Consider the following 26,166-nt stretch of genomic DNA (forward strand, 5'->3'; position numbering starts at 1 on the left):
ACCATGCAGCTGGTACCTATAAAGTACAGTGCATTCTTCATTAGAGATTAAAATGACACGATTCCCATAATCAAGTCGCAGGCTGTTGCAGCTTACACACATACTTATCATATACACTAATTCCTGAACTTTTGGCCTATAATAAGGACATGCACATTTATCCTTAGTCACTTCCTTTGAATTTTGCAAAAGAAAAATAGATCCCTGAAAAAAGAAACAATGAATGTAATAGGAGGTGAATATAAAGATTTGTCATGCTTTTATTCCTGTGACGCAAAGTGGGGGAAAGGCTAGATTAGAAGCAACTTCATGCAGTCAGCGATCACTGGGAAATAAAGTTGTGTTAAATGCTAAATTCCTTGAATATACTAACCTCAATTCTTGAGACATGCTCTGCATCACAGTGGACCTTCAAAAGTGCTTAAGTAGTTTACAACCTCTCTTAATGTTCTGCCTGAGCAAAGCTTGGAAAAGTTACTTATTATGACAACTCCCAGTGACCATGGACATATAAGATATATGCATGGCCAGTGGCCACAAATAAAATATTCTGGGAGCCGAGTGCAAAACATTAACTTGCTTGAAGCTCTGTGCTTTAGTGTTATGCTTGGATGTGTGTGTGTGTGTGTGTGTGTGTGTGTGTGTCTGTCTGTCTGTCTGTTTGTCTGTCTGTCTGTCTGTCTGTCTGTCTACACGTAGCATCTTCTGTAAGTCTACTTATATCCTGTTTATCACTTCTCTGTAATACAGTGAGCTCGAATAAGGACTGCAAGACTCATTTGGAGCTTATATTTGAGCAAGGGATTTCCAAAGTCCCGTAGCCCAATGTGATACTGAGACTGGCTCTGGAACACCAGAGGTTGTGAAGAATGAAGACAGTATCTCTGACTATGTATAGGGTGCCTTTCCTACATTACTATAGCAGCTCTGAATGTAACAGCATAGCCATATAAACATATATGTGTATCTTTGTGCTTCCTCTTCCACCATGTCACCACTTCAACTAAGCTACACTTTTAAACTCAGAAATAGATATATATTTGATAGAGAAGCAACTTATGAATTTCTTGGGCACAGAAACCCCAAGTGTTACATTTGGTGGTGTGAGGATGTTGTGGAGAAAAGGAAATGTGAATTTCTTGTGCTTCTTGTTTACTACATCCAGACAAACTCACTGATGGATTTTGAGAAGAAAGAGTTCCAGGCAGTAGGTTAAACAAAAATCGGCAATGTGAAAATGCATATTTATCTAGCATTGAAAGATTTATACCTCACCCTTAATTATTTATACTGTTTAGGTATTTAGCAACACAAATAAAAGAATATTTATTTAAAATAACCATCAAACTGAACAAATCTTAAATAGAAAACAAAATAGCTGCCAGTGAGCATGGAATACAAGACAAAGCTCTCTCTCTCTCTCTCTCTCTCTCTCTGTGGTTATTTGGTACCCAAAAGCTCTATGCATTGGCACCAGCTGGGCATCATGTCAAGAATATTCCAAATGCTACTTTTATGAGGGGTTCAGGAGCACCCCAAATGCTTTACCCATCCAGGATATTGCAGTTATCTACAAGCAGATTTCCCCCCTGCTACATGTAAGAAGTTTTAAGATTTCTTATTAAGAAATATTACCAACTGCCCCAACATGCTTATTAATTAAATGAGATAACAGAAAAGGATTAGTTCTTTTTCCATTTTGGCAGCTTAGTTGAACAAAATGGAGGAGGAAAGAGGAAAAATAATTACATGAGTGCCGGTAGCAGTGGAGGTTAAGGTGGTGCCATCTGACACAGCAGACATCTGGCTCAAGGTTGGGGAAGGTGTTTCAGAACGGTCAGTAGTATCATAGTTACAGCTCTGTAGCTCATCTAGAATGGCAGTGGAGGACTCGCTCACCGGGCGAGAGGAGTACTCACTCATGGCTGAATCTGTCACAACAGAGGCTGTTTCAGTCCTGTGGTGGATAGCACTGTCAGGAACTAAGAAAGGGTATGTATATGAGAACCGTGAATGGGCCAGGGTCCTATAAAAGCGTGAAGGCCAAAAACTGTCACGTGTTGGCAAAATAAATGGTGTTACGTGGGCGCCACTGTCAGGTGAAACATAGGGTCTGTTAATCGACACCATGGAAGGAGGAGGTGAAGGAGGCAGTGGTGAAGCTTCGGCTGACGTTTGTCTGTGTGCCTGTGAAGCATTTACCTCCATCACACTGGCAGTTACTTTCTGGGTTCCAAGCTGAGTTTTGAGAAACAAACAAACAAACAAACAAAAATAAGAAAACATATTACTAATCTTAATTTTTTTAAAAAAATAATATTTTTTCCTTACCCTTTTGTTGTGTGCAAGAGCAAATGAGGAAAAGACACACCACTGTTTTTTTTAAAGCAGCCTTAGAAAGCACACTCAAGTAGATTAGAAAATAAACAAAACTCTTATTACAAAAGAAAACATAAGTGAAATTGTCAAGTATGAGTGGAAGCAATGCCAGAAACTACAGTGTATTGGATTTTGTCTGTTTCCAAGGCTTCCAATTGTTGGAGGTTTTGTTCTAATCAAGTTGCATTAAGCTACATTTATTTATAAGAAATATTAGAAAGCGTTTTTTTTTTCCAATCACATAAATGCAACTGCATTTAATTTAATTCTCAAAGGAATGGAAGTAAGTAGAACGTGCCAATAAGAATATCTTAAGGAGTAGACAAATTCTGCATCATAGCTTTACAGCCATGGTAGAAGAACTCGTTACACCACCACCTCCACATATTTGTGTGAAGAAGACGCCTATGCAGTTAGAGAGAGGTAGGGCTTTATCGCTGGCCTTTACTGTTGCCTTAAGCATAGTTCGACATCCATATAAAAACATCTGCAAAGGAGGGATCTATGTACATTGAATCCTAGGCACGCAGGCTTTTCCTCACCAAAAGCTCATATTCAGGGTATAGATGTCTGGCCAAGAATGCGTGCAATACTACAGGTCCTAACACTCCAAAGATCTCATGAAACTCTTTCAAGAGACAGGTGTGTTTGTAGTAAATGGAAGGAGACAGCATGGAAAAGCTTAATAAAGTCAACAGCAAATGTCTTCACAAGCTGAAAAGAACGCATTTCTTGTGTAGGCATCTTTCTTGTTGACAAAGCATAAATCGTCTCCTTAGATCAAGGTTTCTAGGACCAAAGGCCTCAGACATAATTTTAGTGCTACGATCCTAAAGTACCTACATAAGACAAAGACCCATTGAACTCAATAGGATTTGTAAGGATTAGCTTGTATAATTTTTTTTAAATAAACATAGCCATTAGTAACAGCTCAAATAAGCCATCCTTGTCAAAAGTAATTTGTTGTTGTTGTTCAAGGAGATGGGAGAAAAAAACAAGAGAGGCATGTTTTGCTGCCTCCCTTTCACTCTAAGGTCACTCTGCTAATTAAATGGAGAATGTTTCTCCACTACACAGCTATAGCAGTTTGATTCCACTTGAACTGCCATGGTTCCATCCTATGGGATTCTAGGATTCGTAGTTTGGTGCGGAGCTTAAAAATCTACACCAGGGAACTGCAATAAACTCCCATGGATTAGCATAATAGAAAATTCTAAGCACCTCACCAAACTGCAGATCCCAGGATTCCAAAGGATTGTGTCATGGCAATTAAAAGGGAATCAAATTGGCATAGCTATGTAGTGTAGATGCTATGGATGCCCATGGTATTTGAAAAACATGATATTTGGAGACTAAAGATAATACTGAAAGCTAAGCTTGTAATGTTTATGTGGAACACTAAATGCTCCTAATCTTCTTCCAAGATGTAAACATCTTACTGCTAATAATGATAATATTTCTGATTATGGTAATGGTGATGGCATTGAGATGATGTGGATGAACAAAGATTTAGAATAAACTAAGTAGCATCAGACAAGGCACTGGGGAAAAATAATAAACAAACTGGCCCTTTTGTAGCAGTCTCATTTCTGATGTTATTGTAATGAAAATAATACACTTCTCACTGGAGTGGCCTAAGCAATAATTCCTGTTCTCTGAAAGCAACAAACAAGCGTTTAGTTATTATTTCTGCACTATGAGCCATACATTTGCAAGAATGCTGTCTTTATTTTGGCATTAGTGGTTTCATTTCCATAACTAAACTGATGTGGGAAATATAAGCTGCTGATTACATCATTTTACAGAATATGAAGCACCCTGTACATTGTCAATTCATATTGGAATCTGTCCATTTATAATCATTAATCCTGTCTTAGCATCCTGTTATTTAAGAGACCATAGCTGGTTCGTAGACTTAGAGTTAGCAAAATTAAAAATAAAACTTCAGTCTCCTAGAAATGTTTTGAATCCTGAAGATTTTACAGAGCTAATGAAAGGCTCTTTTAATCTATCATCTGAAAATATCTTTCTAAGCTCTTAAAACACATTTAACAAACAAATCAAACACCATTGATTTAATGGGTCTGATCTGAAAATTTCCACATTAGACAAGTAGTTTTTAATGGAGAATGCAATAATTTTGATGCACTGTTATGCATATGAGTCAAACAGGTTTCAACAAATAACTACATCAAATCTGTGATCTGTGCCTCTATGAAACAAGCTTATTTCTTTCAGTATATAAAATTCTACCTCATTGTCAACACTTTGTAGATACAAATATATTTCTAAATTTTCTGCAGTCAATAAAACCACCAAGAAACACCCTGTCCCAGAATCCTACTGCAGTATGCTTAACATGCTCTGGCTAATTGTGGTTGGCTGACAAGATGCCAGGGTAGATCTCAGCTGTGCAATCAGGCATGTGACCAAGACAAGATACAGCAACAATTAGCCACAATAAGCCACAACAAATTATTGAAAGCTTACATAAACAGCAATAGGATTTTGTCTCCTATTTTAAGAGGAAGAAATCTGGCCCTTAGTTAAGAGATTTAAAAAGAGGATTTTAAAATTTAGTTATGACAGGCTGAAGGCAAAGTAATGTTTTATAAGATTATTTGAAGCTATTGGGAAATACAGTGGGGTCTCGATTTACGAACTTAATCCGTATTGGAAGGTGGTTCGTAGGTCGAAAAGTTCGTAGGTCGAATATGCATTTCCCATAGGAATGCATTGAAAACTATTTAATCCGTATCTGCTCTTTTCCGTCCATAGAAACTAATGGGAAGCTGCTATTCCACCTTCTGCCACTAGAGGGGGACATTTTTTCTTTTTTCCCTTAGGTTCAGGAAACAAGGGAGAAGGCAGGGAACGGTTTGCAAAGCACTTTAGAAATCTTTTTTTTCAACAAAGCCAATATTAAATCATGTTTTAAAGCATGTTGTGCTGATTTTTTCAGCACAAAGACACACAGGCAGGCTTTTTAGGTGCTGAGCAAGCCTCCCCAAGCCTCTTCAGAGCCAGCCGATCAGCTGATAGGCGGGGAGAGGAGGGTGCAGGAGCGGGGGGGGGGGGGAGCACAAAATGGCTTCCAGGCTCCCTTCTGGTGTGGGCTTTTAGCTGTTTCCTGCTCTTTTTCCTGCTGTTTGGGGGCTACCAAAGCCTGGTAAGTGACTTTCTTTTATTTATTTTTAAGTTTCTGACCTTTTTCCCCCCTCCAGAAGCCTCTAAAGGGAGGGAGGGGGCACTTTTCCCCCTGTTCTTAACTCTAGGGAAGTTCGTATATCGAGTCCTTATTTCCCCTATAGGGCGGGTTCATAAGCTGAATTGTTCGCAAGTAAGGTCGTCCGTAAGTCGAGACCCCACTGTAAAAAGGGAGAGGCTGTTTTACCCTAGGAGGAGAAATCACCATACAGAATGGTCATTTGGTAAAAAATACAAGACAAACATTATTATGGGGTCTTCATTGCAATTTTAAATGTATGTAGCATATCTGTCACTGGTGGTGTGGTATGACTGAAGAAAGCCAGGTACAGAACACAAAAACAGTTATGAGATATTTCAGTTAAGTTCTTAAGGCACTAATAAAACTGTTTCTGGATATTTTTGTGGATAATAACTAGATCAGAATGTAGTGGCCAAGTTAGATTTATTAAAATCTATGGTATCAAAACTGCATATGATCCAAAGCTATTTGTCGCTTATGGAAAGTTCAGTGTCCATGCTTAGAGATATATGCAGAGTTGCCTTGTTCAGGTATTCAGCCTAGACAGGTCAGCTAAAAATGAAAATGTCCAACCCCTTCGTCTCAGCACCCACCCTTCTTGTCTCTCTTCAGTTCCAGCTTCACCATGCTGAGTCTGAAAGGACCTTTGTTCTTATGTTATGTGGAGGTGAGCTGACACATGGAATCTAGAGCCTTGTGACACAGTGGTTAAACTGTTGTACTGTAGCCAAAACTGTGCTCACAACCTGGGGTTCAATCCCAGGTAGCCGGCTCAATGTTGACTCTGCTTTCTATCCTTCCGATGATGGTAAAATGAGTACACAGCTCGCGGGGGTGGTTAGGCAATGTGTAGCCTGCATAATTAACTTGTAAACCACCCAGAGAGTGCTTGAAGCGCTATGGGGTGGTACATAAGCAGCACACTTTGCTTTTTGACAAACCTCATATCCTTCACAAGTTCATCTTCACTTATGTTTCATGGCTGAACAGGGCTGTAGTTTTATGCTAAATACACAACCCATGTGCAGATAGACTTTCAAATATGAACCACTAAATGACTGAGGGCATGCACATGAATGACACAGAATTCTATGTTTAACTCACCCAGCTGAACTAGAAGCTTGTTAAAATGTAAACTGTGTGTCAAGACTGTCTCCTTACACTGTGTGCTCATAAAACCATGCTGCGGATCAAGGTGAACTCTTCGGACAGTCTTTCAATACTAAAGTAAAATGAGTACCCAGCTCGCTGGGGGGGGGGCAATGTGTAATTAACTTGTAAACCGCCAAAGAGTGCTTGAAGCGCTATGGGGCGGTATATAAGCAGCATGCTTTGCTTTTGCTTTGCTAAAGGGTGTCTTAATAGAAGATTAAGTTTTCCTTTGAACAAGTGTTATTATCATGGATAAATTTGCCACTTCATAAATATGTATATTTTTAAAATACAGTGGTGCCGTTCCGGATTAACCCTCGCTGTGTGAAAACATCGCTGAGCGGGGCAGAAAAGCCCACTGGAATGCATTAAACAGTGTTTAATGCGTTCCAATCGGCTGCTGTACCCACCGTTCAGCGATGTTTCTCCGATGGCCGGCAGCCATTTTCGCGCCCTCCCCTCGCTTAACGAGGGCGCGAAAACGCTGCGCGTGGCCATTTTGCGGCTTCCGGCGGCCATTTCGTAGCCGCTGAACAGCTGATCGGCGGGTCACAAAGCGAAGGTCGGTAAGCGAACCGCTTACCGACCTTCACTCTGCGATTTTTTCCCTATTGAGGCATCGGTATGCAACTGCATTTGCGATCGCAAAACCGGCCTTGTAGAGCGAATTCATCGCTCTACGGTGCACTCGTTGTGCGAGGCACCACTGTATGAATGTTACCGGTAACAAGGTGACATTATTTCTTTTGCCCAATCTTTTATTGTTCAACATTCAATTAAAGTCATGATTTTGCAGCCCAATCCTATACCTGACCATCCAGAAATAAACTTCCTTCCTGATGGATGATGTCTAAGAACTGCAGCCTTATGTTGATGTTTTCTTAATACAGCAGTACAGCTGCAAATGGAGGAACACTTGAAAATCTTCTGAATTAAAAAAAATGAAATCAGCCCTGAATAACAGTGCCTAGAATATCTCAGTGGTATCAGAGAAAATATAAAGCTAGTGGTGTCTATTTGTTATCTAACGAGGTGTTTTATACTATGTAGTATCTTGTTCAGAAGAAGCTGAAATTCAGCCGTTCCACGGTTTTTTCTATTATAGAAAAACACTTTCTTTTGCCATTTGTTTGTGGACTGCTTGGAAGTATAAGACGTAAATCTTCTGTTATAATTTTGTAATCTAATAATTAAATATTAGGTTGCTGTTCTCTGAAGATGCCGGCCACAGAGACTGGCAAAACGTTAGGGAGAACAACCTTCAGAACATGGCCAAAGAGCCCGAAAAACCCAGAACAACCATTAGATCCCGGTCGTGAAAGCCTTCGCGAATAAATTAAATAAACAATTTGCTGAGTGTACCAGACAGTGAATAAATCTAGTAACTACCTTCTATACATGTTCATGGTACACTGACTCATTGCACAGCTCCTCCCGTGCAAGGAGAATGATATCATAGTCAGTGGTAGACTGCCACCAACCAACTGGGGTGAGCATGTGTGCACAAAATGAGACAAAATTGAATGCATCCTGAAATTGAAAAATGATGTGTTTAGTCAGGAATCTGCAGCTGATAATGATATCAGTTACTTCTTATGTGCAGAAAACCAACCAACAGGATTTCAGCCATTATTGAACATTAACACAATCATCTTCTCAATCTTGACCATCACATTTTATAATATGAGGCATATTCATGGATAATTATCATGATTTAAGAACACAAAATCAATGTCACTTTTTGAGCTTATGCCTGCATTTTTGAACTGTTGCTTTGGGATAGTGTATGCTATATTTTTTATTTCAGATCTTTCAGTGGAGTTATATACCAAACTGACTAGAGCTGTATGGGCAATTTCATGAATATAGCCATTTATTACAGAAGTTGTTAAGAACTGTATCGAATTTTTAAGTTGATAAGGGAGCACATGAGAGATAAAGACACCACATTGCTGGCCTTGCTTCAAAAGAACAAGACACAATTAAGAATCTATGATGAAAAAGTGAACTGATTCTTGTTAATTAACACAAGACAAGACAGCACACAAAGTTCAGGTTTAAACACACATCAACACACTCAAACAAATGGGTAAAAATACCTTAATAAAAGCCATGTTTGTTATTTTTTAGTACAACTGTATAAGGCAGATGTGAAAGCTTTTTCCGCCTTTCAATGTTCAAATTATGGAATTAGTCTGGATTTTGAACATCTGCAATCATTTGGCTTTTTAATGGTGTTTGCAAAGAGCAACACCTACAATTGAATAAAAGTATAGTTCATTTTGTAGCTTAAACAAAAATTTTGCATGTTCTGCAATTTCCTACATTCAATTACCTGCTTGTGTACAAGAAGATATGGGGAGAACTATCATGCAGTAACTGGTGACATGGTATGGCCCCCTAAACTTTGTAATTTTGTGTTTCATGCTTCCGTTTATTCTAATGCAACCTGAAATAACTCTTTATTCCCTGCATGCCACTTCTTCTTCTGCATATCACTGTGAGGGTTCGCTGCTCGGGGCTTCCCGCCCGTCCCAAGAAGGAGTCGAGACCGCTTTCTCTGCTGTTAACTTTTCTTTATTAAACGGAACAAACGGAACGTCGTTTTTAACTGATGTCTTTGGTTTAGTCTCTTGCCCTGAAACAGGGTCGGGCAAGGGTATCCATGAAGTATCAAAAACACTTTTAACAGGTTCAGAATCCCAAGGCCCAACAGGGACCTCACCCAACAGTTTGTCCTTTCCCTCAGAGTCCAACGGGTTTAATAACGGAAGGGTTTCTTCATCTCCCATCCAACCCCACGAAAGGTCTCCTTCCCTTGGTGAGGCACTCCAGGGACCAGGTAACAGCCCATTTTCTTCAGCTCCTCGATATGCCATGCCTGTCTGGCTGCCCTTTCCCTTTCCCTTGCCTCTTTCGCCTCGGCCAGCTTCTTACGCCAGAGCTTAGCCTCCGTCTCCCCCCAGTGAGAGGGCTTCTGCATCAGGCCCTTCTTACGCCTCCTTTCAGCCTCCTCACGAGGCACCCGCACCTGCTCCCAACGCTTGGTCCACGGATCCTCTATCCAGACCATCTCCCAACCACCGGGGATATCATCCCGCCTTACTGTTATATCCCCTAGCCCTCCTTCCTCCCTCTTTAACTCCACCTCCTTTCTTCCCTCCAAATCTTCCTTATAAGGTCCGGGTGTCATTAACCCCTGGAGAGCTTCCTCCAAATCGCTGGTATCAACCGCACATGACACCTTCCCCTCTGGTGGTGCTTCTCCTGGCTCCTGTGCGCCGGCACCTTGGTCTTCCTTACTACCAGGGGAGGTAGGCGGGCTAGTCTGGGTCATTTTGGAGGTCTTTAAGAGAGTCGGCTCCACTAGAAAGACCCGAAGCTTCTGGTCTTTCCCTTCACAATCACCTCCTTTATTTCAGTCACAAAAAGTGAATTTAAGCACATATATATGAAGAACTCAGATGTGGTTTCCCTGTCCTTCCTTCTGGTGGTGCTTTGGACATGCCCAAGGGCACATAACCTCATCAGCCAACACATACTAGGTGATCTCAATTTGCCACTCTCCTGGGAAGCACAGTGAGGATTCTATTTCATGCCCCTACCTCCCTAGGCAGTCACTACAACCCACTAAGCTATACCAGCTCAAATGCTACATGAAACAACATGTAGGGCTCATGAAACAACATAGTGCTCAATTAACCGTACGACTGGTTGGGATGTGCATCTACAGATAGAGAGCACAGGCTGCTGGAGAACACGAAAGCAGTCACCAAGCCTTGCTGTATCATTAGGTACAGTGAGGCAGTCACCCCAGGCAGTAGATCCTAGGAAGCCAAAGCAGGGGCTAAAAAGAAGATGCAGCTATGTGCCATGCTGTTTGTTCTACACCCCTTTAGCTGGCTGTTGTCTTCAGATGTAGCAGAGGATGGCCAATGCCAAAGAAAGAATCACATGTCAGTCTAGTCACCACTTCTGTACAAAACGGGAGTGCCATCTTGCTCTTGCCTCAGGCATCCAAATTCCTTGTCCTGCAGGTTATTATTATTTATTTTTATTATTATTTATTTTATTTATATCCCGCCTATCTGGTCGGGTCAGGACCACTCTGTCCTGCTCACAATAACTCTACATGTAGCTTCCTTCAGCCCAAAACGTCCACATTCTGAGAAGGCTCTCCACACTAGTACATACGCTGATGTCAGGAACTGGCAGCCCTGGCATGAGGTTCTCCAAGCAATCAAAGGGATCCAAGTTGTAAGGGACATATCATGACCTACACATAAATAAACTATCCCATCTACATGCGTTTCTGAGGATCTCTATGCAGGGGACAATAATACGTATAAATACCAGCCTTTCCTTGAAGTGCTTGCATTTTAACACCATGACAAACCACTTTAATGTACATTCTAACCACCAGAATACTGGTGGCTCTGATAAACTCATCTACAATTAAATAACTGAGAAGACAATCCCACCACCACCACCGCCACCACCACACAGTGATTAGAGAAATATAGTTTCTCAAATGTTAAATCTCAAATGCAGGCATCTTGGACCACAAGAATGGCAAACAATTAGGACTCTGAAGTGAACAACTTTGCCTCAACTACACCCATTGGCCAAAGTACAGTACACTGTATCCTCACGTTTGTGCACATGGCTCTTCCTCAAAATGCTAAGTGCTTCTCAAGGTACTGTAGATAGGTGCTCACATACAATGAAACTCAAAATACCATATGCATATCTTACAGCAATCTTCACTCTGCCCACACCCCACTTCAATGAATACACATTTTACAAGCAATTGCACAAACTCCTTTTCTCTTAAAAACTCATGCTCTCTCACCGTTGTCTGTATATTCATCTAGAACCATAAAAAATATTTGCTTTCAGGATTCAGTTTATGAGCCCTCAAATTGAACTCAGACTTTTAAGTTTAAAATATATTTTTTCTTTTTAGTATAATACGTGACATCTGTTTGCCCTTTTCCTATTAGAAATGTTAGCCGAAGGGACAACTAATTTATTAATTTTTAAACATTTTGGTTGACATCTTGAACTTTTCTTAGATCTAGCTAGCTAAGAGGATTCAGTCTTGTTATTACAAATCCACCAGAAACAATTTCAATGAATGCAGATCAATGTATTATACAGTACAGACATAATGAAGTCAAGCAATTATTGCTATTACTGTTAGATTCTAAAGTATCTCATAGGACACCAAGTTACATTCCTTAGGCACAAAAAGACCAAACTCCCATCAAACATTACTGTATGTCTACTGTTAACTCTCACTTTGATCGAGTCCAAAGTGGTATTGAATGTACCAGCCACATTAGAAGATGTTCCATGCATAGGAAACCCAAAGTTTAACCACAGCTAAGCTCTTCACTGGATGGATGATCTTGGGACATTCATTCAATTTCACCGATACAGCACTGAATTTGCCAGGAATTTCTTTGTACACCATGAATGAATGAAAATATAAAACAAATAGCCTTCAGTCCAGTTCTAGACATGCTATACAGACATTTAAGTCCCATCAACTTCAGAGGGTCTTATTCATTGGAACATGTGGACAGGATTGGCTAATTCAATGGTGCCATTATGTATACTTTATCTGTAATGTAAGGTGGCTTCATTCTATGATGATGTACTGAGTCTGTCACTGCAGAATAATTGTACAGTTATATATGTTTTTCCTCAGCACCTGGCTAAAATGTTGAAAAACATCCTACCTGACCTTCTTGCTATAAAGTATGCTTCACATTACCCAGAAGTAGAAAATTGGGTGTGAGATATCCATCCATTTTGTATGAGTTGAATCTGTGATGTAGTCCGTGAGTTACAAATTGCAGGCCAGAAACATCTGAAGGACAACAGTTGCCTACCACTATGGGTGATGGGGCTTGTTGAAACCCATTTCATACAATATAATACAGGTTGCGAAGTGTGCATACTCACACATGTACACACACACACATGTGCGCCAGCATGAGCTGCAGGTGCTTCTAGCAAAACCTTAGCTGCCCTTTTACCCCAGGACGTTTCTAGAAGAATTTTTTCTTCCACAACCTGGCAACACATGGAAACTATTAAGAGCACCTCTTTACTGGAATGTGGACCTCTAAGGGAACGAAATACATATACACTCATTTGCTTTTTCAGACAATTCTGTTAACCACATAACATGCCATTTAGACTCATTCCAACTTTTCTGAGCAGTGGCAGAAATATGAAAAAGGCAAATTCAGCCTGCAATTGAAATTAATCACTTTTGCTCATTTAGAAGTCTCTGTCCAAATTAGTGCAGCTGCTCTGGCCACATCCATATTCCTAAATATTCTGGTCAGGATTCAAATTGTCCTATAGGATTGCTTACTTTTATTTTCTCTGAAGAACAGATTCCATGCTGTGTTATAGCTTGATTTTAATTATGAGGAGCAGCTGCTAAACAATTCCTGAAATCAACATGCTGGGATACATACAGCATTCCGCCCATTTGCATGGGTCTGTTTGGGTTCCAGCCTCCTGTACTTTTGTTTTGCCGCCTACTGATGAAACAAGATGGCTGTGAGCTGCCCCTGCTCTATCACAAGGAAGATGCTAGACTTCCCTTGTCGTTCCATCAGAGGCACAAAACGATAGTGTGGATGGTACACATTTGCTTTTAATAAAGACAAAGGAGTGCACAAGTATTGAGCTCTCCAAGAATTCACAAAGGAAAGCAAATGGATTAGTGAATTGTAACACATAGATTTTGAACTGCAGGGAATTAAGTGTTAATTGCATCTTCCTTGAATGTATTCACTCTTCAGCCAAGGATATTGTAGTGTGAGTTTGAACAGGCTCTAGTCAGGCCCCTTTGTGCATTAAACAGAGATTTGCAAGGTTCCTTTTTTGAACAACAGCACTCAGAATGTTCTAGCTCCTGTGACTAAGAGTCATGCTATCTGGGGATTCTGTGAGGTGTATAGTCAAAAGAAGTATTTTTTTCCAAGATCTTTAGAAAATACTAGCCTGACAAGATAATCCTGAATGAAAGTACGATCATTCAAGAATATTAGCTTGCTACCTCAAGGGACGTGGTGGCGCTGTGGGCTAAACCGCAGAAGCCTTTGTGTGCTGCAGGGTCAGAAGACCAGCAGTCGTAAGATCGAATCCACGCGACGGAGTGAGCACCCGTCACTTGTCCCAGCTCCCACCAACCTAGCGGTTCGAAAGCATGCAAATGCGAGTAGATAAATAGGGACCACTTCAGTGGGAAGGTAACAGCGTTCCGTGTCTAAGTCGCACTGGCCATGTGACCACGGAAGATTGTCTTTGGACAAACGCTGGCTCTATGGCTTGGAAACGGGGATGAGCACCGCCTCCTAGAGTCAAACATGACTGGACAAAAATGTCAAGGGGAACCTTTACCTTTACCTTACTTGATACCTCGATACTTGACAGAACGCCTGCTTCCACCTAGATCTACTCGGATCACCCGCACGAGCCAGGAGGTGAGGCTGAGGAGCCTAACAACGAGGGAGGCCCGGAAAGAAAGGACATGAAACCGGGCCTTCTCAGCGGTGGCTCCTCGCCTCTGGAACAATCTCCCTCCTGAGATCCGCGTGGCCCCCACTGTGGACACTTTTAAAAGTCAATTAAAAACATGGCTATACATTCAGGCCTTCCCTCCAGTTAATATCTGACTTCTCTGTTTATTCTCTCCTTATGTATTTTCTATTCTATTGTTGTATTCTGTTTATTACAATATGATTTATGCAATTGTTTGTGTTTTTTTGTATTATTTCACTGTTTTTACTATATTGGAAGCCACCTAGAGTGGTCTTTTAGACCAGATGGGCGGGGTATAAATCAAATAAATAAATAAAATAAAAAATTGTTTGATGCCTTGTATAAAATATTTTGCAAAGCACAAACAGCAGCACGCTATAAGAAGAAAGCCTTTTGTGAAGATCTCAACTCAAAAGGGTAAATATATTATGTAAGGAAGGAATATTTAAAATATCTTCATTGTTCTCTTCATGCCCTGATGACACAAAAGAAGTTCTTGCTAGATTGAGATGATATGGAGAGTGCATCTATAAGCCAATAAATTTACCTCACAGCATGGTTATAAAGATTAATAATATAAAAACTCAATATACCATGCTGCAAAAGAAGCTTTAGGAACACGTGAAATAATTCTTGCTATTGCTTTTATTGCTCTAGGTCAATCTTTTGGAAGGAGGTCGTATCATTTTTGTCCAAAATTCAGAGAATCGAAAGGCAAAAGCCATGACTTTTTAAAAAAAGCATAATTAATTTTGGGTATGCAAGGGAGATGGTGGTTGTGAAAGTTAAACTAGTATGTCTAGAAAAGTAGCTCCCTCTTTCATGACAAGGTGATTTTGAAACTGAAGTCTGATTCTGAAATTAATAGTTATATTATATATTATTCTTTCCTGCAACAAAATGGAGTTTCTTCTTAACATAAATATCTTCATCCATATAGGAGATATAACACTACAATATATATGTAGTCATGATGAAACTACAATTTAAGGAAATTTAACAGGAAAAACCTGTTAAAAAGCATTTCTTTGGTCAAGACTGAAAACATTTTTTTTTGCTTTGGTTTTTACTCTAGTGTATCAGAAGTGGAGAACTAGAATAAGAGTTTGGGAAAGAGAAAAGAAATATTGCACACTTACTTCACTATTCGGGGAATATACATTCTGATGTAAAGGGCATTGTCTCATAACAGCATGCAGGTTATGTAGATTCACAACTGCACAGTTATGGAACAGTTTTTTAAAAGTACAAATCCCGGAATTTGCCAACCAGCATGGCTATGAATTCTGGGATTTGAAGTCCACATGATACCTTTTCCAAGTTCTGCCACTGAATGCATATACAGAAGACTAGACAAAAGATTAGAAGACCAGACATGCTTCTCTGGAGTCTGGAACCCTACCTCAATGAGGCACAATCCCTCCACAGAGCTCCATTTGGAAAATGTACTTAGTATAGCTGTAAATCCTCATTTGTCTCATCCTCATGCATTGTTCTCCTCACTTTTGAGAGGATACAATCCTTTCTGGCACTCTTAATTCTTGCATTAGCAAGATCAACACTTGTGCAAACTGCAGAACTGTGCAAAATGGCAATGGCTGCTACTCTGTAGCATAGACTTCTGAAGATCTGAGGCAAGTAATGGGTTGTTTGTATGTTGTGAATGATCAATGAGTTGTTCTGGTTGTTCTAGGAGTGCTTTGCCTGTGTGTGTTTGATTTTAAAAGGGAAAGGACACTAGTTTTATGCTGAAAGAGTGTGCTTAGATCCTAGAGAACATGTCAAAAAAGAGAGAGAGAAAATAGTGCTGCATGTCTCATTCCCATGCTAGAGATGAGAAATAATCATTGGGGTTTTTTTTTTGAAAATTCCTCCTCAGGGTGTCTCCTCATGTTGAGATAGTCTGAATCAACAAGAATGGGGAATTTAGTGATTATTCATCACAACCTTCACATTCCACGGAATACCTTCCTCACAGTATACAATTTTCCAGGATCTATCATGGAAACCAATCGACTGCTTTCTTGAAAACTATGTAAATCACACACTCTTCTCTGCTCTTCATGCATAAAGGTGGGCCAGAGCCTAATTTCAAAACTAATTTAAAAAAAGTAGCATGTCCCTATTTTAATATGAAGACAGGTAGTTTTACCCAAGAATTGTAGATACTAATCAAAGCCAGGTGAGTATACTAAAGAGAAAAAGGTTAGGTGACACAGGAAAGATCTAAAATAAAAATGAGAGAAAAACATAATATACCACATTGCATTCTGTGGACTGTGCAGAAGGAGCTGTAGGCATTGGATGCATATTGTTTGGAGGCGTCTTGGAAGTGTCTGGAGAAAGCCTAGGTGGATGTTGTTGGCTTTCAGGCGCTGCTTTCGTATCAGGGATGGGAGCTATCTGAACGGAGAGTGATGCTTTCTGTATCTCAGGGACAGGGTTACAGGCAGGTGAGGCTGACCTCTGTGAAGTTGCCGATGCTTCAGCAGGCACAGGCTGTTGCTGTGTATGAGAAGGAACTCTACTAGATGCATTGCGTGCCTGAGTTAATTTCAGGGCACAGACTCTACGCTTTTGAGACTGTTTGTGGCCTTGACGAACAGTAGTTCGAATGCCAGCTATTGTTTTTGTGCTAGACACCAGGGTCAGTGGTTTAGTAATTCTGTGTGTGTAAGACACACCAGCATTAGATTTTTTAGAATGCACTGTCCTCCGATGAAGTTCCTTATTAGTATAGTAGTCAGCATCAGGAGGAGATTTCTTAGTCTGTTTGGTTGTTATGAACCCAACGTTATTTACACTCTTCTTTTGATTAGTTATTCCAGATCTACCCAAACTTTCCTTCCTAGGAGGTAGTGGGGGTGCCTTAGTTGCCAAAAGCATCCACACAGCAAAATAATATTAGAGGAGAGAGAGAGAGAGAGAAAGCAAAACATTAGCAGGAAAATAAACTTGAGTTATGGTGTGTTGCTTATAAAAGAGATACTAACACACATCCAGCCAAGTGAGTCAACATTCCAGAGGATGGTATTTTGTTCTGATGTCTGAAAAACCACCATGCATATATTGTCACTGCAATGCTACACATTTTTACTCAGAAGAAAATTCTCCCCAGTAAAGGGTGCAGAACTTTTTCAGTCTTGCTGCTTTTGGGGGAGGGAGCACACGTATCACAATTCTACCAACCAGGATTGGAATCGGGGAGCATGAATCTTATCCCACCCCAGCAATCCTTTGGGGTCATTGGCTTGGTAGGGAGATAGGGTAGCCTATCACCACCCATTCCGACCAGCACTGCCAACAAGGACACAGAACTGTGTGCAGGGGATTTGGAGGTAGAAATCAAGTGTACCCCTTATGACTGCACCTTAAGAAGCCTTTACGTATAGTCAGTACTGATAGTACTAATATGAGGCATTTCCACCCTTAGGATCTATCTTCTTGGTTATCAGAACCATGTCATACAAATCATAAACAACTGCTTTTAGCATGCACAGGATGGGTTACTGTGGGACATTCTCATTGGAATTAATCAGCACCATTTTAATACTTCTAACAATTTACAATTATAGCATGGGGAAAGTATTTGAAATCAACTGAAGAATGGATAAATTTTTCCAGATTAGTCAAGTGCTGTGCTTTTTGTTACAAGGTTAAATCATGTCACACTTCTGCTAATGCAGGTACTTCTAACAAAGCATAATGCAAAAAATGACCTGAAAATATTTTAAAAATTAACATTAAATTTAGATATAATGAAAACATTATGGTAAAATACCTGAAAATTAAGGACATATCACCCCAGTTTAAACCTAGTGAACATTTGCTAGTGTGTGTGCTCTACTTTTGGAAAGTCCATGACCAAACTATCAGCTGTGCATTCAGACCAGACTAATATAACAGAGACAGTATCACAAATTGATACAAGGTATATTAAGAATGCATCTAGGAAACAATAATCTGAAAGAAACTGCCCATGCCTAGTTTGTAAATTCATAGTACTGAACTTCAGAACTTCATATGAACCCAAAACATGACTCTGCATATCTGCCATTTTACCTGAGTTGGCGATTTCTTTTCCTGTAGATTTGGCCGGACACTTCGAAAGCCTTTTGCTGCAAGAGTGGAGCTGCTAGTGTCTCCATTCAGTGTCTCTCTACTCCCACTGTTAAATGATCTCCAAGCTTTTATATGAAAAAAAATTCCAAGCACATTTATTTCTGATTAAAAGGTTGTTCTCTTTGTGTAATAATTGAATGAGGTGGTGGAAGTTTGTTTAAATGCTGTGATTTGAATCTATGTAAAACAGCTCCTGGCACCAATGTGAAAAATTTAAGGGGTGAAATGTGTACAAGTCAGCAATGGAAGAGCACACTCATACAGTTCCATTATAAAAGAGGAAGAGATGAGACAGGGAGGCCCATTCCACTGGTCTGGTTGAGACAACCTGACACCTGAATTGTTCTATTTCCCAGAATCACTGTCTTCCTCCAAATTACATTTTAATATAATTTCATGAAGAAGTGGCCGCTGAACCTCCTTTGTCTCCTGTATCCCTTCTGTATTGTGTCAATTAGATTGTAAGCTTGTGAGCCAGACGATTTTTAAAAAATCATTTGTACAGATGACTAGAAAAAGTTACGTTTAATAATACTGTATTAAGAAGAAATGAATTAGGAAGCAACGGTTTCATAAGGGTATTGCTTTTAATGAATAAGTGAGTTTGTAAATATACCTCTGTCTGATGTCTTCAGCAGCTGCAATCCTGTGCCTCTCTAAATCACAATAAGTCCAACCAAACTCAGTGGAATTTGTGTCTGAATAGACAAGTATAGGATTGCATTGTAAACATAGTACAGTGGCTACAGGATTGGCCAGGCAGGTGGGAAGTCAAGTTACAATAATCCTGAATCATGAAATTTCATTACTTGCCAGAGAGGAAGACATTCCCACTCAGCTAAGGCTCTCATTTGCCTGGATAAAATGAGATAAATCTTACACAGGTGTTTAGCTCTTGAGATGAAAGACATATATACTAACATATATTGTATATATGTATTATATTAGTACAGCATATACCTGTTCAGTTTGGGATATGCTCACATATTTAGTAAGGTTCAAATCCTTCACTCTTTGCTCGTGTATTTAACTACCCTGTTCGGGTTGGTTCTTAGGATATCTGTCTATATGGAACTAATTTAGAGGTGCTCTAGGATCATGTCCTCATGTTTTGTGCAGGTGGCAGGGACTCCTGTCAAAACATTCATCCAATAGCCTGTCTTCCTCCTGAATTATGCTAAAATATCTATGGATTCCTCGTGGCCACAAGTAGCAGTCAATGAAATGGAGTGAGCAAGACAAAAAAAAAATCACTTCATGATCTTTCACATGTTGTGTATTCCTGAACCCTAACTGAGTTGTTCAATTTCTGTGTGGAGCTCATATATAGTGAGGGTACTGCAATAGCCTTACCTCCCTCCAATAATCATGAAAAATAAAACAGTTTGAAAATGACAATACTGCCTTAACTGCATTGCTTCTTTGTGTGAGCCAGGTTCTTGTTCACATGGAGAGGTCAGGCAGGCATAAAAGCTTCTCCCTCTTCAGATTATTTCACCTTGAGACTGAGGTGATACTGAGAGCGGATGAGACAAGCATGCTCCCCTCATCATGTGCAGGCTTCACATACAAACAAAACAATTGAATTGATTTCTATTTCTGCCCTTGGGCCATGGATTCAAGCTGGCATGAAGTACATGTGTCATATTGACACAAAGATGTGACAGTTTTCATTTTTAAAATTTAAATCTTTGCTCTCTTTGTTGAGTGTGTTCTCCTTTAACTCAGAAAAAAAGCTGAAAAAGCAGGGTCCTTTCTCACATGAAGAGCCTATATGGAGGCAGGAACCTACCACATTCATCTGTGAGCAGTTCACTGGTTAGGTCCAGTGACTAATCTTATTTCCAGTGTTTTATTGCCACATACTAGCTCAGAAAAATCTCAAGAACTTTGTGCTTTAAATTACTAAGAAACGATGGGATATAATGTAGGGGAAAATAGATATAATGTAGGGCATATTTCTTTTTGGTGAGTTATCTATATTTAAGCAACTTACCAAAAAAGGAGCAAAAATTGTTGTCCACAATACAAAGCTATTTAATAAAACGCCCTAAGATCATACAGAGGATCTCTAGTTCAAAGTTTAGACTGCTCTCTAAATTAGTAAGGTTTATGTAGGAAAACAATAGCAGGTAAAAGCATGCTTTGTTTATTTCACTCACAAGCAATGCTATTGCATAACCACCATGAAATAAAATTGCATTTACCTGAATCTGGTGACTGAGCATCAAGTCCTAGAAAAAGAAAATGTCAAAGTTAATGTATAAGAAGTTTTGGCAAGGAAGTTATCTTATTCTGTGATTACATGTGTGAATTTTAGGGCAGCTAAATTACCAAAATGTATTGATTCATATATATACTTTGAAGTTAATGGTACTATTGCACCAAAGTAAGCAGCTTTTTTCTCCTAAGGACTATGATTTTAAACATACATATTTAGGAGCAAATCTTCCTGAATTCTGTGGAATTAACATCTGTCGGCATGTCTTCCTATATATATAATGGTATTGGCCTGCACCAATGAGAGCTGTTGGGAGACGGAGCCAGAGAAACTAGGAGGGAGGGAAGAGTCAGAGAAAAAAGAGTCAGGGAGCTAAGTCAGAGAGACAGAGAAGAGAAAAAGAGTTTAGGCGTTTGAGGCAGAGAGAGTGATTAGTCAGAGTGTGACCTGTATTAATTAGGATAGAAGAGGTTAAAGTAAAATAGTGAAGCTTTGTGTAACTTTAAGAATGTGCTTAAGAATTATTCCTAAAAAAACTTGTAATCAATAAACCTGTTTCTGTTTAAAAGTTCAGTACTGAATGGACCTCAGTCTTTCATAGGAAATATAGGTTGAGAGATCAACTGGTGGCAGCGTGTTAAAGGGCGTGTTGGGATACTCCTGTGAGCTCTGTGTTTGGTGAAACAAGCAGGGGCCACGGGGTAAATGTCACAACATCTAAGCAAACATTAACAGGATCAAGTTAGATCACTCATCTACTTTTCGTTCCTTGGCCAAACTTTTCTCTCATATTGATTATAACTCTTCACCAGTATGCATTTGAAAATGGCACCTAATACTTTTACCCCAGTGTCACACTAATTTGATTTGGGAAGAATCCTAAACCATATCTTAGCAATAAAGAAAAAAGTTTGGGGTTCATGCTCTCTCCTCTGACCTGGCTGTGAACGGACTGGAAGCCACCATTTCTGAATTATGATTTGGTGTTATGTCCAACATGGATAAATTGTGGTTAGTTTAAACTATGCTTTATTAGCAAGAGGAAGATGCACAGTATCTTGAGACACAAAAAAGCTTGTTTCTATAGTGCTTAAGAATGGGTTAAGTTAAAACCAGGCCAGCTAACTATGAGTATAATGGCAGCTGGGTAAAAATAGATGCAATGAAGGATGAACTGTCAGCAAAACTCTAGAATGAGATCTTATACTGCCATTTTACCGAACTATCACTGTCTTGCAATTAAAAGACAGAATCTGTGAAGCTCAGGTTCTTGTTGAAAGCAGGCCGAATGTCCCTATGGAGAGATATCGTTGGCTACTTATCCTACTTTTCTATTGGTTCTATTTGCTTTTTCCTGACAATCCAGCATTGCCTGCGCTGAAGAGCATGCAGCTAAAAATTTCACCTCTCAGACAACTTTTGAAATTAGAGATGGGCATGAACTGCTGGTTTGGTCTTTCATGCCTGTTCATTTTTTGGCCAATCAAGTGTTCGGTGCTTCTCAACTCCTTAGGTGGGCACCCACTCAGAGTCAGCGCCCAGAAAGGTGGGGCAGGGAAGCAGGGGTGCTGCCTCTATCACTGTGTGTGTGTGTTCTGTGCCATCAACTCGGAACTGACCTATAGCAACCCTAGTAGAGCTTTCAAGGTAATTGAGATATTTAAGGAAAGGTTTTACCAGTTCCACTCTCCCAGTCACTTTTCATGGTTGACTGGGGATTTGAACCCTGTTCTCCACAGTCCTGGTCCATCACTTTATCCACTACACCACACTGGGAATCCACACCACATTACTAGTCTTTAGTTAATTATACAAATAAGAGATAGGGAAGATAGTAAGAAAGAGTTAACTTTTTAAAGATCAGTGAGCTCAATGGCTGTCTTGGTGATAACACACTAACTAAAACCTTAAAAAAACCCAACAAAATACACACACCTATATTTCCTGTCTTTGATGCAAAGATACTTGAGAAAATATTGAAAAATATTTTGAGACAATTTTGAAGGAACCAGTCTACCAATAGATGCTAATCTCTTTCAAGCTGGTAATTGTTCTATGCTGAGGGGGGGGGGGGAAGTTTCATGATGGAACTAAGCATTTTTCCTTTGTAAACTTCTTGATGCCTCCTTATAAAATAGCCACAAAATATACACCAATTTCTCATTTCTTTTCTGCTATCTATGTACAGCACAGGAGGTAAATCAAGGGCAGTCAAGGGCAAATCAATGCTTGTGGCTCATTCAAAATAGTTTCTGTAGACAAAAGCTAACAGTTATTTTTGATCTACAGTATTTGATTTTAGTTATTAATTACAGCATTTTCTTCTTTTTCAATGCATTACACTCTATGGTGGTTTTTACAAAACTTATTACCACTGAATATGAGTATGTAAAGAGCTTTTTATTGTCATAATTGTACAGAGGAACAATGGATATGGTTTCAAAACCCTCAGCTCTCTGTGCCATTTCAAAATGCACATTCTTTTAAAAAAGTTTTAGTGTTATTAACAAAATAACCTTAAGCCATTGCTTCTATCATTTTGGCATTGTAAATGTTTAAAACAGCAAGCTGCATTTTCTAGCTCGACAATTTCTACAGCAAAATTTAGCCAAGGGTGAAATTTAATGGCAAGGCCCCTGCTAATTTTCTGATCTCCACTTTATCTTTTAATAGCCAAAGGGAAGACTTTTCAATTTAGCAATCTAAAGGGCACTCAGAATACGACACACACTACATTGCTTCCAATTTGGGAACAAAGTGTGAAAGCGATCTCTAATAAAAATTTGGTCAAACATTCATATATCTTACTGATATGCATTATGAGACATTTAGACTGCTGTTTTATAGTGAACATGATAATGACTCTTCTTTTCTTTCCCCCCTTTTTTTTTTGGCCAAGGGTTTTAAATAGGGTTTTCCCCCAGGTGAGCAAACACAGATAGAATATATATATATATAAAAGTAAAGCTTCCATGTATTTCATAACACAGTCATCTCTCTAATCCCTTAAAGGACATACATTTATAAATTTGGTGTTACATGAACTTAAGTCTATTGACATGTTGTTTTTATGTTCCTGCATTAGCAGTGATGCATAGTGGGTGTCCCTCCTACCACTGGTCCCCTTCATTTGCACTGGAAAGCTGGAGCCTCAACAGTGATGCCTGACTGTGGATCTCACTTGGGCTGACTTCCCTCCCTCATTCAGAGAAATTGACACATTACAAACCTCTAAATAATCAAACACCATTTTGAATATTCTGGGGTACATGTTTATTTCTCAACCATATGATGGCTACCATAGATAATTTAGGAATCAAAGGTAAACTATCTATTATACAGTGGGGTCTTGACTTAAGAACGGCTCGAGTTAAGAACATTTTGACTTAAGAACCGCTCTCATAGGAAAATATTGACTTGACTTACATACTTAGATTTGAGTTAAGAACTGAAAAAACCCACGTGGGAGGCAGGGAAAGTGCAAAATGTGAACTTTCAGTTAACTGTTGGCCAGTGAAAAGGGTGCCTGTCTGCTTCCTCACTCCTCCCAGTGTTTAGAGAGTGGATTGGGAGACAGTCTTCAGACTGCCTGGTACTGGACTGCCTGGACTGTATTTTCCCTGCCTTCCCTGAACCTTTTTTGACCTAAGAAAAAAAGAAACAAAATATCCCCCTCTAGTGGTCGAAGGCGGAATAGCAGCTTCCCATTAGTTTCTATGGACGGAAAAGAGCAGATACGGATCAAATGGTTTTCAATGCATTCCTATGGGAAATGCAGATTTGACTTGAGAACTTTTTGACTTGAGAACCGCCTTCCAATACGGATTAAGTTCTCAAGTCAAGACCCCACTGTACCAAGGCTTGGATATATGCAGATTTGCAACCCAACTAACATTCCAGTGCAGTGAGCAACCACCATTTCCTGTGCTGGGGAAGTAACATATTTTGATGGTTCAAGGAAGCCTCTACTTGTGTCTACAATCAAGAATGTACAAAGTGCACCCCACTGGATGTTGTTGGGCTATAATTCCCAGTATTCCTCACCAGTGGCTATGCTAGCTGGGGCTAACGAGAATTATAGTCCAACAATAAATGGAGGTTTATACCTTGTCTACTCCTCGGTATTTGTGGGTTGAGACAGGTTTCTGGAGAGGGAGCAGGAAGGGGTGTGTCATTAATTGAAAGAGGTACAAATTGGAAGGATCCAAAGACCTGTCTGGATCCTTCTAATGGGAGAAAAAATATTGATCCATGTGAACAGAAGAATCACTCAAATTAGAGATATAAATCACACTAAAGATAATAACTGTTTAAGCACAAACTATGTACCCTCATTTGGACACGACTTAAGTATGAACATCAAAGCACAAACAATAGATTGTGGTGAGTTTAATCAGCAAGATCTTCCACAAGTGTTTGTTTTACCAAGTTTCCTCCTATATTTATTTTCTAAATTAAGAATTATCAGTAGTGTGCCTGTGAGTAACACCCTTGGGCTGGAAGTTCTTCTCACTTAATTTAGACTTGTGGAGAACACATGTCATTGCTTCTCTTCAGGAAAAAGCGTATACTCTCAAAGGCCATTAGATTACATGAATGCAGAAACGGAAAGTGCATTCAGCAGTTGAGCCTCACCTAAGCTTTCAGCTGCTTCAAGTTGAGTTCTGAGTTACACAACATACAGTGGAGTAAAGTCCTACAAGGACCCACCCTAAAATTATATCATTAGAACCAAAACATGTACGCATGAATAAAATTCTCATAGTAGGAGTTGTGAAGGGTTTCATCCACCTTGGTAACAGACTATGATATTCAGCTCTAACACAAAATGATACAAATATATAACACAATGGCATTCAAGTGTGGTGTTCCACGATTAATAGTTATACCTGCAGTCAATAGGTTTGGAGAACTCTGAACTCTCTTCACAGTTGTTAATTTGACAGACATGGCAGCACGTTTGCGAGCACACCCACCACTATCTGAAAGCACAAAATGAGACAGGCACAGGCCCACAACATAGAGAGCAAGCACATGCAACATAGCAAGTGGAGTTAAGTAAGATAGGTAAATGTAGATGTAAAAGTCATGCAGTTAAGACACTGCTGCTGATCCTTAGGGATTTGTACATACATACCGAAGGGTTGAGGAAGCTGTAGTTAATTAATACTGCCATCCCAAAGAATACACGAGCCAAGAGACTTATCGTGTGCTTTCTAGTATTGGAAAGATCATGTCTGTATACCTAACTCACCACAAAAAGAAACTAAAATGGAGGATTAAAAGTGACACATTACCTTAATATAAATGGTACTGTGAGGAACACACAGTACAGACCTTGTTATATAGTAAACTCAGGTTTTATCACATGGCTGGGCGTGTTCATTCATGGAGCACCATTATACAAATTAGTAAAACAGAACAGGACCAACCTCCTCTCTGTGACCCCTCTCCAACAGGAGACAGAAATGGTTAAGAAACACCCCACTCTTCATCC

The 26,166-nt window shown here is 39.7% G+C and overlaps 1 protein-coding gene across 49 annotated transcripts in view; it reads right to left on the reverse strand.

Moving 5' to 3' along the window:
* The window catches only part of SORBS2 (sorbin and SH3 domain containing 2), a 237,799-nt gene that overhangs the window by 88,134 nt on the left and 123,499 nt on the right, over positions 1–26,166 (reverse strand). For 16 of the 49 annotated variants that reach the window (XM_078393932.1, XM_073001373.2, XM_078393954.1 and 13 more), the window contains exons 4-8: positions 25,559–25,651; positions 20,656–20,682; positions 18,389–18,513; positions 16,586–17,194; positions 1,750–2,238 (exon numbers count right to left, since the gene is read on the reverse strand). In XM_078393932.1, the coding sequence (XP_078250058.1) occupies positions 1,750–2,238; positions 16,586–17,194; positions 18,389–18,513; positions 20,656–20,682; positions 25,559–25,651 (1,343 nt within the window). The remainder of the gene's footprint in view (positions 1–1,749; positions 2,239–16,585; positions 17,195–18,388; positions 18,514–20,655; positions 20,683–25,558; positions 25,652–26,166) is intronic. The other 33 variants (XM_073001376.2, XM_073001371.2, XM_073001370.2 and 30 more) reach the window with 8 other exon arrangements.

The sequence above is a fragment of the Pogona vitticeps genome, chromosome 5 (assembly GCF_051106095.1).
Source record: "Pogona vitticeps strain Pit_001003342236 chromosome 5, PviZW2.1, whole genome shotgun sequence".
In the NCBI taxonomy this organism is placed as follows: domain Eukaryota; kingdom Metazoa; phylum Chordata; class Lepidosauria; order Squamata; family Agamidae; genus Pogona; species Pogona vitticeps.